General features: G+C 39.9%; 1 protein-coding gene across 2 annotated transcripts in view; it reads left to right on the top strand.

The window, feature by feature from the left end:
- Positions 1-13,936, top strand: part of grid1a (glutamate receptor, ionotropic, delta 1a) — a 211,424-nt gene extending 197,488 nt beyond the window's left edge. The window contains exons 13-17 of one of the 2 annotated variants that reach the window (XM_028989987.1): positions 6,005-6,200; positions 8,036-8,202; positions 9,895-10,135; positions 11,751-11,889; positions 13,301-13,936. In XM_028989987.1, coding sequence (XP_028845820.1) covers positions 6,005-6,200; positions 8,036-8,202; positions 9,895-10,135; positions 11,751-11,889; positions 13,301-13,689 — 1,132 coding nt within the window. In that variant the 3' untranslated portion in view covers positions 13,690-13,936. The remainder of the gene's footprint in view (positions 1-6,004; positions 6,201-8,035; positions 8,203-9,894; positions 10,136-11,750; positions 11,890-13,300) is intronic. The other variant, XM_028989988.1, reaches the window with a different exon arrangement.
- The last annotated feature ends 430 nt before the right edge of the window (positions 13,937-14,366 follow it).

The raw sequence follows: 14,366 nt of genomic DNA, 5'->3' as shown, positions 1-14,366 counted from the left end.
AGAACAGTATGAGGCTTGATAAAAAGTTATAATGGGTATGTCCAGGTAGAGAGGTAAAAAATTGAATTAAACGAAATCAAGAATAGGAAGAGCATATCTTTTCAAAGACACCTTTGCACTATAATTGCCAGTTTCTGTTATTTTCGTTTCATGTCAAACAGATAACAAGATAATGAGAAGTGCTTGCTACTTATCTATATCTTGCAGAGGAAGAAATACTCACTCAGCTCTTTCTGTTTGATCATAATTGTTTCTGTCACTCAAAGACAGAAACTGACTTTAATGACGTTTTAATGGTCTTTTTAAAATGGACCATATACATGATTGACAGCTCTCACATACCCTACTTCTCAATGATTTAATCCCACTCCTGCAAGTGTGCAAAGAAGTGAAAGTATAAGTGAAGAGAAAGTGAAAGTGAAGTGATTTTGTAGTGTCAACGTGTGTCACAATGACAATGTGTCCTTTGCTTTTAACCATCACCCTTGGTGAGCAGTGGGCAACCATGACAGGCGCCCGGGGAGCAGTGTGTGGGGACGGTGCTTTGCTCAGTGGCACCTCAGTGGAACCTTGGCAGATCGGGATTCGAACCAGCAACCTTCCGATTACGAGTCTGCTTCCTTAACTGATAGGCCACCAAGTACAAGCGAAAATGTGCCAAAACAATCTGATATGTATTTGATTGAACAATTTAACATAATTAAACAACAACTGGGTTCGTCAATACCCTAATGTTGACAACAATTTTTCTCATAATATGCTGGCTAATTAAGCTGGCAAGAGTGAGCACACCCATTCATTTTATTTAACCCCTACACCCCTTGTTCACATCAGTGGACATCACAACCCATGGTATCTGCCGTGGACATATCAGGGCCTCGTGTTTGCCCATGAAGCAACTAGCCATTATAAATTTTAGGACATTGTAAATGCATGTAACTGCAGATCTATAGTTCTCAGAAGTGCTCTACAAGTACTGTGTTTAAAACGTTTAAATGTAGTGGACATTTCCACACAAAAAAAGCAGCCATGTCATCCAACCCTAAACTCATCCACACTACCTGCACCTGCTTAATGTTTTTTTTGTGATTCCTGCTTTGACCAGGCAGCCCGTCGGCGCGCCTAACACCAACACATTAGTTCAGCAGTCCCCGCCGCGAGGTGCTAGTCATTATTGAAGCTGAAACTAATACAAACATGGGACCTCGAGAACACTTTTGCAGGTTTTGCTCCTTACTGTGGACTCCAGAGAGTGTGAAGAGACACTCGTGTGCTGACAGCTCAGCAGGGTGCTGCTCCACACTCACTGGGTGTTCCTCTAGTTGAAAGCTGAAGATTAGATAAAAATGGGTCTGAAGATGCTGTCTTTTTAGTGGATATGACACGTTGGGACCATGAAACATTCAGCAAAGACACTCAACAGGGCAAAATAGCTTTGATGTTGTTGCAACAAAATAGATATAGATTGAATAGATTTGCCATAACATTTGCTTACTGTCCACATAAAATATTCTCTAACTATTTAAGTGGGGCTTGAACATGTGACTTTGTGCTCTTCTGGTTCATAGGCGAGTGTGTAACCCACTAGGCTACTACACCTAATAACAATAATAATAATAATAATAATAATGGTAAACACAGTTACAGTTACAGCTGAAACCACAACTGAAATAATATATTGTGATTATTACCAAAAATGTATCATTTTTGAATTTACATTTTACTCATTTATCTCTTTGATCAGCTATCCAACATTGATTTAAGCAGTTCACCTTCAAAGTGAAGTGATAGTCACCTGGGCGGATCGGGATTTGAACCGGCAACCTTCTGATTATGGGGCCGCTTCCTTAACCGCTAGACCACCACTGCCCCCTTAGATATACTGGATTCCCATTCCCGAAAGCTATATTAAAGCTATATGTATGTCACATTCCAAAAATGTTTTTATTTTTATATATTATATATTATATGATTCTCGTGTCTTATGAGTAGATTCTGGTGCATTTATAAGAAGAGAGATTCAATCTATATTTTTGCTGTTTATCTAAAAAGATATAATAGATGCATTTCTTTTCATTTCAGTTTAGTTTCCCTCTAGAAGGAAGAGTCTGTTCTAGTCAAGATACAAATAATGCTGATTATATGTATGAAAGTGATTAATTCATATGATATTTACAGTAATTGAATAGTCGCGTGGAATTCCTGAATACCTGAATGACCTGAATTTCTGAATACCTGAATGACCTGAAGGGAGACATTGAAAACAATACACACACTACACAGAGTTAATTACACTGATTAATTATCCAGATTTTATTATCTTAAGAATTTATTATATTCTTACCTGATTTATTGAGTTTCAACGTAATTGGTTTATCGTAATTAAAATAGCTGATTGGGAATACAAATGCATATTAAATGCATGAACAATCATTAGAAAAGCTCAGGGAGTTAATTGATCAATTTCTGTAATAAAATTGCTTCAACGTGTGCCTCATATGCACTTTGCAGTAGCACCCTTCTCTAGAATGACCTGTGACTATGGCTCCATGGATTCTGCTGAATTATTAAACTACGATTTACAGCCACAATTTAGCACCATTTTTAAAACTCATGGTCGATAATGGTTTGCCTAGTAGATGTCGCTACTAAATCAACGCAATGGATTATGGGTTTCTACTAATTGGTCCTGTCCTGAGAGTTGTCGTGTACCTTTTACAGCCTTTGCCATTTTTACATTATGGCTTCAGAATGCATCTTCAGAAGAAACAAGATTTTGAAGGGCACATTTTAGAACATGGACCAAGACAACAAAAAAACTGAGTAGTTAAACTCAACTGTTGTCGTTCTGTCAACAGGAAGCAAAAAATCTGTTGTAGGGTTATTGTTACATATTAAAAGAAGTCTTTTTATATGTTACATTCTTGCTACCTCACAAATACACGGATCCTAAAATTATGACCACTCACGTGTGAATAACATTCATCTAGGGCTGCAACAACGAATCGATAAAAATCGATTACTAAAAGAGTTGTCAACGAATTTCCTAATTGATTTGTTATGTCTCGCGACGCTGAGACGTTTGATTATAAAAAAAAAACTTTATTTGAGCGTCTCTCTCCTGCACAAATTCTAGCAGAGTTGGGCGCCTCATAGACAGCGCGGAGCAAAAAAAAAAAAAAAAACAAGCGGAGGTAGAGGACAGATACATGGCGGAGGCAGAGAAATCTGCACGAAAATATGCAAAAGCGACATGGCACGGCACGGGAGCACCACGGCAATGATCCAGCACCTGAAACGCGTGTTTGATGAGGACAAAGGGAGTTCAGCAGCAGGATAAGTCCTACTTTTGTTCCGTTTTGAAGTGAGGAACGTAATGTCCCTGGTGCTGGTGTTTAACTCACCGCGGAGGAGAACTAGACGATGACACGCAAATTCGTGAAGCGTTCCATATTTTTATGGGGCAGTGGTGGCCTAGCGGTTAAGGAAGCGGCCCCGTAATCAGAAGGTTGCCGGTTCGAATCCCGATCCGCCAAGGTACCACTGAGGTGCCACTGAGCAAAGCACCGTCCCCACACACTGCTCCCCGGGCGCCGGTCATGGCTGCCCACTGCTCACTCAGGGTGATGGGTTAAATGCAGAGGACAAATTTCACTGTGTGCACCGTGTGCTGTGCTGCTGTGTATCACATGTGACAATCAACTTTAGACGGGGACGTACAGCGCCACCTACAGGTGTGGAGGGGGATGAAACAGCGTTCGGACTGTTCTCTGCGTCTCTGCGTGGACGTCGGAGGGTGGTAGTAGCCTAGTGGGTAACACACTCGCCTATTGTGTCCCTGAGCAAGACACTTGTGTCCCTGAGCAAGACACGACTTGTAAGTCGCTCTGGATAAGGGCGTCTGATAAATGCTGTAAATGTAAATGTTTACCCGTCATCCAGCCTGACAAGCATTCCAAGTTAGCGTTAGCGCGTTAATAACAGTAGTAAAGCAGGGGTGCCATAGTTACTTTGCATTAAAAGACTAAAGACATGTTTTTATTCACTAGCCTTTTTTGGACCATTCATTTTTCAATCTGTTGTCATGTATTGCTACACTGCAAAAAAAGCTTTTCTTACCTAGTAATTTTGTCTCGTTTCCAGTCCAAATATCTAAAAAATCTTAAATAAAGATTACTAGACAAGAAAAATGGCATGAGAGAATTAAGTGATGCTTAAAACTTCTGTTTGCGATTATATCTCATTAAGATTAGTTTTCTTACCCATTGGCAGATAATTTTGCTTGTTTTAAACAAACAATCACTTAATTTTGAGATGTATTTTCAGAAAACAAGACCATTTCTTATGCTATTTCATATGTCTAGTGAATGTATCTTGATTTTTTTAGAGATTTGGACTGAAATCAGGACAAAACTACTAAGTTAGAAAAGCATTTTTTGCAGTGTGTGTGTGTGTCAGTGTGAGAGTTTGTGAGTTTGTGCATCTGCAAGTGTGTGCATCTGCAGTGTAGTGTAGAGAACAAGTTCTGACATTCAAACAAATCCTGTTAAATTTTACAACAACTGTATTGTTCTTTATTGTTTTTTTATTAATTATTTATCATTCTGGCAGCTCAGGTGGCACTTTATTTAAAAAAAAAAAGTCTTGATTTGGCAGATGTAAAGCATACATGTGTATGTTTTTTGTGTTAGTCAATTTTTATTTTATTTTATTATTGTAACAGCTCAAGGAGCAACATGTTTGTGCACTTTCTAAAGATTTTGGTTCTGTTTTTGAATAAAGGGTTGTAAATGAATGCTTTTCTTGTTTTTAGGGTTTTTTTTCATCTGATTCTACGATTAATCAAATAATAATCGACAGATTAATCGATTATTAAAGTAATCGTTAGTTGCAGCCCTACATTCATCATCTCATTAAAATGCCACCTGATTGTGGGAGGGACATTAGACATCGTGTGTAATTCGTGTGTTTTTTTTAAGTGGATAATAAGGGGGCAAGCATAAGCTTCTGGGTGACTCGGACAAAGACCAACTTGTGATGGCTTAGCTGCAAATCCAAAATTGTGAGATGTTGGCTGAGGAACAGGGAACCAACATGTCATACACGTCCAAGTCGCACTGTCCAACATTAATTGTCCAATCAAATAGAAGAGCCACTGTTGCTCAGATTGTTGAACGTTCATAATAATTCTGACAGACACATGTCATCCCAGTTTGGAGCATGTGTTGTCAGCTTTGTGTTTGACACGCTTACCTTGTTTAGGTGTGCTTTTATGGCACTTTCTGTAAATTAACTTCTTCTGTAAACCAACTCAAAAACTTCTTCCATGTCACATGATCTTTAAATAAAACCCAGCCACTGGGAATGTATGTGACTGGCTATTTTTTTGTGCTGGTCTCAAGCCCAGGTAAAATATGGAGGGCATACGGCATAAAACAACTGCCAAATGAATTATGCAGACAACCAGATCTGCTGTGGCATTCCATAACGGGAGAAGCCAAAGAGAGACGTTGGTTAGATAAAATAATTCCACCTACGCTTTCTCTGAGACTTTCTCTGTAGTGAATTTGGTTGATAGCTTTGCTGGTGATGGTGATGGGACCATCACTTTTTACCATGAGTTTATGGAAAAATCCGGACCTGAAATTGCTCAGGTGCTGAAAATGAATCACTTAACTATTTGAACAACATTAAAAAACCATGTGCAAACTAAAACAAATGAATCGTTTGTTAAAAACTAGGCTATACTGCATAGTCCAATACATTTAAAATTATTTTTAGTTGAGAAAATGCTTGAAAAGATTTTTAATCACTATATCAGAAATTGGTTAAAGCCACTGTTGAATCCCTATTATTTGGTTCAGAGATTATTGAGATTAATGCGCCCCCGTGCTATACAGGGAGATTTTGATTACTTTACATAGTGACATGAAATATTGAATGCAGTTTCATGAATTTATAACCTTAATGCTAGATATTATACATTTTTTTATCCTAAACTCAGGACTTTCCAGGACTTGTCCAAGCAGATGGACCTAACATATGGCACAGTAAGAGACTCTGCTGTGTACGAATATTTCCGAGTTAAAGGCACCAACCCGCTGGAGCAGGACAGCACTTTTTCAGAGCTCTGGAGAACCATCAACAAGAACCAGGGACACGAGAACTCGGTCACCAGTCCTGCTGCGGGCATCCTCAAGGTAACTTGCACATGGGACTCTGCATATCCATTAATTAACATCATCAGTGGAGCAAGTCTAAGGAGTTACAGCACCCAGCACCACAACCTGATCAATTATACAAACAGGTGCGCCCCTGTTTGCAGCCAAAATTTCGAATTCAGACACTCTGGCACAGATGTTAAAAAAAACATGGGAGAAATTCTTCCTTGAACTTTCCATCATGCTGTGGCATGTAAGGCAAGGCACACAGATCACACAGGTCATGTGTATCAACCTATACAAACCAGAGAGCACCAATGATGGTAAACAGCTTCAGCTAAATGCAATTTCAATAAATATATGCATATCATATTGGTTAATCCAGTATTATGGCATTATCAGTAACAGATTAGTCCAATTCAGAATAGTCCATGGTGTTGCGTTAATTTCGCACTAGTGTACAAATGGGTTTTTTATTCCTTCTCTAGGCTGTAGCTGCTCTGGTCTGGTCCAATGAATTACATACCAGGCACAGGCGAACATTGATTGGAGTCCCCAGGGTAGTTCAGTTTGGGTTTTTATTATGATTCACTCAGGGCATGATATGGCGGACAGAAAAGAGAACTTTGAGTTTCGGTACCGGTGAGCTCTGCTGGTATTTAGTAATTTGTAAGAACCACATGGTAAATAAACCATAATACATTACCACTGCGCATGTGCAGCAGTTTTAGCATAATTTATTGCTGGTTTTGCATTATACTTGGGTTCCTGATGGCCACTCTATAATTCCAGGCAGGCTTTGTTGGCTCGCTTGCGCACTATCCCCATGATGATGAGGCAATAGATCAGAGTGGTTTTTTTTGTGTTTGTGGCTATGTGCTCATGACTTAAGTGAATCAGGCCTTGTGCGCAATCTGCGGCCCTGAGACAATAAAGCAATTACCGTCGGTGACGCGCCACCGGGCGCTGGGGTAGATAGATTCGTTCATTTTCTTTTGAGCTTGTCAATCTCTATTATTTCCCATTAGCCCATATTTCTTCTGACAGTGAAATGAATCTCATCCGGTTTCACCTTTTTCACCTAGTAATTGATTGCACGTGTGTGTGCATCGCAATATTGCTTTTATATTTAACGTGTTCCTTCATATTTTACCCATTTTTTTATTGTTGGATCAAGAAGAGTCATTTTTCTATTTACAATGATTCGTGAGAATGCGTTTGAATATGAGCACAGTAACAGATTCAGAAGATCTTGAGCAGCTAAATATCAGAGTGAGAGTGAGAGAAAGGAACTGTCACATGCCGGGCAAATGGCAGCAGAACCAGGCCCGGTATTTACTATGCATGAAACGTTCACAGGAAAACAGCGAGTTTGGGTCGAGGACTGAAGGAAGAAGCATTTTTTCTTTCTGTCGCCGCTCTGTGCATTGCACGAAGGCTTGTCAGCGCACCCGTGAACTGACAGGCACCCTGGAGTTCAGAGATGACAAGGGAACCAAGGGCAGTTTGTTGTTTTTTGAGCGAGGGGTAAAGTGAGAAAGGGGACGTTCTGCCACAAAATGCAGTCGCCTATTTGAGGAGAAGCGTTCCATTTTATACGCCTGTCAGACAAATAAAAGTATTTTCTGGAGGTGCGGTTTGTAGTACAGAGTGAATGGAGGCTCGCGCTGAAGCTTGGTGGCTTCGTACTTGAAAGGCTCTTACATTCAGCTCAAAGTTGCCAGATGCCTCGCTTTTCCCGCGCTTATGCGATACAAACAGCATTCAGAAACACAAATGCCTTTAAAGCACTCGTCTCAGTGTGCGCGAACAGGGGCTGCATCTCTGGAAAGGGCCTGTTCAATGTCAGATCTCTTTCCTGTTAACCCCTGCAGGCAAAGACAGAGGCATACGCGTTCCTGTGGGACTTGGCGGTGATGGAGTACACGGCGCTGACCGACGACGACTGCACTCTCAGCGTCACCGGAAACGGCATGAGCAGCAAAGGCTACGGCCTGGCGCTACAGCATGGGAGTCCGTACCGAGACCTCTTCTCACAGAAGTGAGTGCATATGTGGCATCATTTAACCCAGTAGCCCATGTCAGTTTAAAATGTTGAGTGAAAGATGCTTTTATGGCCCTGAACCTATATATGCAATATTTTTTTGAGTTGGATGTGTGAAATAAATGGCAGTTCTGCACATCCTAGAAAGACAGTAAAATGACTACAGCTTGTGTAAGGTGCTGGAAATATGTCTGTAGAAAGCACACACTTGTGGACAGAAAAAAAGTATATAGTCTATTAGGACATTCCATATTACACGAAAACTATTATCAGAATGTTGCAGTTTAAAAACATGAACAAATATGCACTTCTGACAACCTAAAATAATGTTATAATATTTTATTTGAAATGTGTGGGTCCAAATGTCACGGATATAATTTTCTATCATTATATTCAGTCAAGTATTCATGAGATGCAATATCTCACAGAATAATGGAGTTATCCTTTTATATTGCTTAATTATATATTTTTTTTAATTTAGATTTGGCATTATCTTGAAATAACTTCTGTAGGGCAATAAATGGCAGGTCATAAATTAATGTGGTATTAAATTGTAAATTGTAATCCTGCTTTATTGTTTTTGTGTGTTTGCATTTTATCTTTTGTGTGTCTTAATGTAAAACTGTCAAATAAAATTTGCATTAATACCAAACTCATGGAAGATGAAATCACAGGGTGACTGAAACTAAATCAGTTCCATCAGCCTGTGTCTAGATGTGTAATGCACACACCTTTTTTTCTCTCTGTGGCTGGGCTCATTTGAATTTAAACATGGAGGAAGCTCTAATGCAGTATTCGTTTGAAAGCCTGTTTTCAATGAGACCAGCATGAAGGGCCATTTGCGATGCAATTTTTGGCTCGAGGGAAGTGCTTTTCCCACAGCAGAGAGTGTTGTAAGTTTTTAAAAAGCTGAGAGTGTTTTAGTCCTTCAGACCCCCGGCGTGTAAATGGAAACCAGACTCAGTTCAAGACTAGTAATCATCACCTCCACTGCGTACCACCGTCTCACAGGGGAGCACAGGTTGAGCTGCGAACAAGAGGACTGCGTCAGCGAGGAAGCAGGCTGTTAATGTGATTTGAAATAATCGCACTAATGCGCATGGAACTCAGCGTCTCTGTCTGTGCTGCCTGCCTTTAACAATCAGCAGTGGGACAACCTGAATATGGATATGTTTATGAACCACCATTCTAATTATTTTATCCCTTCTATCCCTCAAAATGTAATGATTTTATTGCATTTTACCTAAATTACCACTCACCCTTAAGGCAACTTTTTTTGCTATGATTGCTGTGGTTTTGTGAATTTAATTTAAAACAATAAATATTTATTTATTTGTTCTTTCAGTCTATAATTTTTATATAGTAATCTGCAGGTCAGTTTAAAAAGTTTTAGTTTTCACAGGAAGGCTATTAATGCATGAGAAAATAAAACCCTGCTCTATTGCTGAAAATGGATTACTATAGAAACGCTACAGCCCATCCAGCCCAAAATATACACTGTCCTTGCATTACAAAAAATCATAAATCTGAAGTGTAACTATATTAAAAGTATATTATATTTGTTTTAAGGATTTTGAAGGTTTTTTTTTTATTTCCCTCAACCTTTCATGAATATGGTTTTAAGAGTATCTAAGAATAGGCTGGTTTAGAATGGTTACTAAATCCCTGCCCTTTATCTCTACCTCTCAGAATCCTGGAGCTACAGGAGAAGGGAGATCTGGACATCCTGAAGCAGAAGTGGTGGCCACGGAAAGGTCGATGCGACCTGGACAGCCACTCCGACCCCCAGCCAGAGGGACGTTCCCTGAGGCTTCACAGTTTTGCGGGAGTTTTCTGCATCCTGGCAGCAGGGCTGCTGCTGGCCTGCTTGGTGGCCGCTCTGGAGACCTGGTGGAACAGCCAGCGGTGCTGCCGGACTCAACCGAAAGAGGTGACCGAGAGCTCAGCCACCACCAAGCCCAGCCCCCAGCCTCAGTATGAATGTGGGGCAACTGCCACACTCTACTTTATGGATCCAGACGCCACAGATGTGAGCCCCGATTTAGTAGAACTCCAATACACACAGTTATAGGTATGATGATCAAGCCCATATCAGCTGACAAATGATGAATGAACAGCCTGTAAACTCCCGCTGATGCATTTTATCCCACAGAGCACAGAAGCCCTTCCTCTGACACTGAGCCAATGCATAAATCCAAAGTGCATGGGCATGGATCCCTAAACTAAAGTGTGAGCACCGAGTGCATCTGCACATAACTCCGATAACACTGTTTCTGCACCAAGGGTCTTGTGTGTCTGAGAGTTGGGCCTGTAGATGAATGAATGAATGACACCTTGAAAAGAATGCAGTTCCATTTAAGGCAGAATTAGAAAGAATTAGAAATATGGTCAAGATGGGTAAGGTTGAAGGCATCCTGAGGATTCATAGAATTGAAATCATGAAAATGCTTGTTAGTTATCATTTTTTCTTCAAGATAAAAACTTAACATCTTTAATTATTCCTTTCAACCAGAAGTGAAACTTTTAATGCTGTACCTAAAATCAGAGTTTAATGGAAGGGGGACAGTAGGGATTCAGTAGTTCAGCATGACAAGCAGTGTTGCCAGATACCTGATGGTTTCAGTCCAGAAATGTTTGTTAATCTGTTAAAATACACATAGAACTGCCAAAAATGTATTTAACAGAAGAAATTTAATTCAATGAGAATGTGGTTCTCATCAACAAGCAATTTCTTATAGAATATCAAATACAAAAGCACAGAATCTGGCAACGCTGAGAGAACGCTCTTGTTTCCTCCATCCTCTGCTTTTGTTGTCTTTCTGTCCTTGTCAACATACATCACAAACACAATCTGTTATAATCACCTCAGGACCCCACCCACAACCACAAACACACAGATAGATCAATAATTCTGATTGGCAAACTAGTGAATCTGGCATTCCTGGAGGTCAGACATCTGACATCTTAAATAATGCTTCATCATTTTTTGCAAAAGGCAGTAAGGCTTACAGTCCCTGATTCACGCAGGGACTGAACTGCTTTTGCCTGTGAAATAAAGAATTAAAAAATGTAAGTTAAATAGAAGTGGATGATAACTCATCTCCTCAGACTTGTGATTTTCTGTTGGCTATGCAAAAAGTGTAAATCCTCTTCAATTTGGTCAAACATGTGCTGACATACACTTACCATGAAGACGTTTAGTACAGTCACATGCCACATTAAAATACTGTACTTCCTATTGTATTGTTTTATGTATATTTTTAGTTAAAAGGGGCTGGGGCTATATCTCTACATACACAGTACGAGGATATTAAAGTATATTTGAAAATTAATTATATGTCAGTATAAATTTATTTTGGCCAGGACTTTGCAATTTGATTGCAAAGTCAATGAATATTAAATATTTTAACTTTTCTTCAGTAAACCTGATTGGTATAAGCCACGTCCACTTTTGGCCTTTTGTCCCAATGCAGACACAGATGGTCTCTGCAAACCTCTAATAAAGACACCGTCTTACATGTATTGTTGTCTGTGGTCTTGTGCAGGTAACTAAGGATTTCAGACTGGAGGTGGTGTCTGAGCCATTGACATATAATGATAGTTCAAGCACTGCTTCGGAAGGGAGGAAGGACATTTGGACAGAGAGAGAGAGATGCTGGGAGGAAACAGAGGCTATTGACACAGGTCAGGAGAGGTCGGCCTGCTTAACTGAGAAAGCATGACGCTACGGGTGGGGGGTGGGGCTTACATGAAAAAAAGTAAAGCTTTATGCTAGGGTAATGTTTAGGGTCAGATATATTCAGACTTTATTGTTGCGATATATGCACATGTGACATTGCATTCCCTTATGATTATGAACAGCCTGTGTGTATGTGTATGTGTTTGTGCGTATAGGTCCCGTAATTGTTTCACTGCTTATTCTGCACTCATCCAGCAGAAAGAGGTTAATAGCTCCTCAATCATCTGAATTAAACCTGTCAATTTTTCAGCAATTAATCGTGTTCTGTGACTGTTAGAGCCGCGTTCATGAAATTTTTCACATTCTTCATTTATTTATTGACCACCCCTGCTGCAGGCCTTTAACTCAGCATTCATATCGTGTACCAGAGCATTAGTTAGATTTTATCTAGAGCATTGAATTCTAACACGCAGTCAGAGGAACAAAGATTGTGATACTGTCTGTGTCGTTTGTAAAGACAGATTGTTCTGAAGTTGCTGTGGATTCATAAACACAAAGACTCATTGTAAAAGCTGTAATAGTCTCCACTCATTGATACAATTAGGGAGACATTATCTCTCATGGAGAACTGCCTGTGCAGCCGGAGTGGCAATAATTATCAGGTTATGTTCATGTTCAGGTACATGAGAAGAAGATTCTGCCGTTTGGTGTGAGATGATGTGATTTGTGTATGGAGTTTTTGATATAACACAACCTAACCATGAAGTGTTAAAGCAAAGTAGTGGGTCGTGGTTGTGTGCAATTAGCCATGACGGCAGTATAAATATGTTTCAATTTTGTGTGTCTGTGTGTTAACATGTGTGGACAATGGGCATCAGAGCGTGTGTATTTGCAGAATCACCTTTTCAGGAGCAGTGCAGTAGTTGGAATTTTGCTTTTTGTACCAAGCAAATCAGTCCTCTCACTGACCCATGACCCAGATCAGTTATTCTGGCCTGTATTCCGGTATCAGTGGAGCACGGAGAAAACCCTTTCACACTGATGTGTATTTATTTTAAATGCATGGAGTGCCACTGGACGTTTATAAATATTTTTTTTTTTTATTGTGCATTGGAGTATGTCTAGGGTTAATGTAAAGGGTGAAAGTTTAGTCTTTTTCATGATCACCTTAATCATGAGAAACACCTTAATCATGAGATTGGCAGTCTTTGCAGCTGAACAGATTAGCTGTTGTTGACTTACATATTTCTTTCTTTTCCCTTCCTTTTCTATTTTCTGCCAAATTTCTCTCTGGTTTCCACTTCACATTTTCTTACTACCTACATAATTAATTTGCATCAATTCCATTTATTTCTTCTTTTCATTTCATATCACCTCTGTTCTTCTTCTCCTTCTCCTCCTCTCTGTATTGTGTAGGACAAAGAGATGAACTTGGAGCAGGTGCACCAGCGTTTGAGCAGCCTCATGGACGAAGATCTGGCCCACAAGCAGCTTCCAGGCCAGTCTATGGAGATCTCTGCCCTGGACATCGGCAGCGTGCCGCCCAGTCAGGGCCCCCTGGAGGGTGTGCGGGACTACCCGGGAAGGGGCTTGTCTGTGACCAGCTTCCTACAAGAGGGACCTGGGGCCGGAAGGGTCCCTGGCAGGACGGTCCCGCTCCCCCTCAGCAGTTCCACCCTGCCCCCGTCCATCCGCTGCAAGCACAGAGCGCCCAACGGAGGGCTGTTCCGGCAGAGCCCAGTAAAGACCCCCTTGCCCCTGTCTTACCAGTCAATGCCAAGAGGAGCCATTCCAGAAGCCATTGAGCCCAGTCATGGAACCTCCATCTGAGACATGGTGACCAATGAGAGACACGCAAACACTTTGTCTACCAATAAAAGACTGTTTCATGGAAATGGCAAGTAGAAATTGATAGAAGGGGGAAGATTCTTTTTTATCACTGTTTGAAATGTAGGATTGTGAGTGACTTTAATTGTACATATATGTAAATATCTACTGATTGGGGTGTAAAAGTGTTGACTATTTTGACTATTCATGATTTTTTTTTTGAAAGGCGAGTTTAAAACATATATATATATTAAAATATTAAAAAAATGTTTGATTGACTTTGTACATTTTGTTCTATAAAATAAATTCTTTGTGGTTGTTTAAGTGCCTAGTTCCAATATTTCTGTTTTAAAGTAATGAATGAATGTATTCTTCAAAAAAATCCTAATAGTTGAACTTTTTAATGGAATTATGGCATCTGCTAATTTTACAAAAAAATAAAAGAAATTAAAAGTAAATATGTGTAACATACCACATTCTAGGTATATTTTCTTTTTATTTTTGAATTTCTAGCCATAACACCACCACGCAAAGCACACAGAGAAAAACCAGGACGTGAAAGATTAACAAATATTTTTGCACATTAGTTTACTGATGTTCCCTGCCAGAAGCAAAATTGTGGCACTCTTCAGATTACAGATGATTGTTTGCACCT

Source organism: Denticeps clupeoides, chromosome 8 (genome assembly GCF_900700375.1).
Source record: "Denticeps clupeoides chromosome 8, fDenClu1.1, whole genome shotgun sequence".
NCBI classification, from domain to species: Eukaryota; Metazoa; Chordata; class Actinopteri; order Clupeiformes; family Denticipitidae; genus Denticeps; species Denticeps clupeoides.
This window is presented reverse-complemented; position numbering and strand designations above follow the sequence as displayed.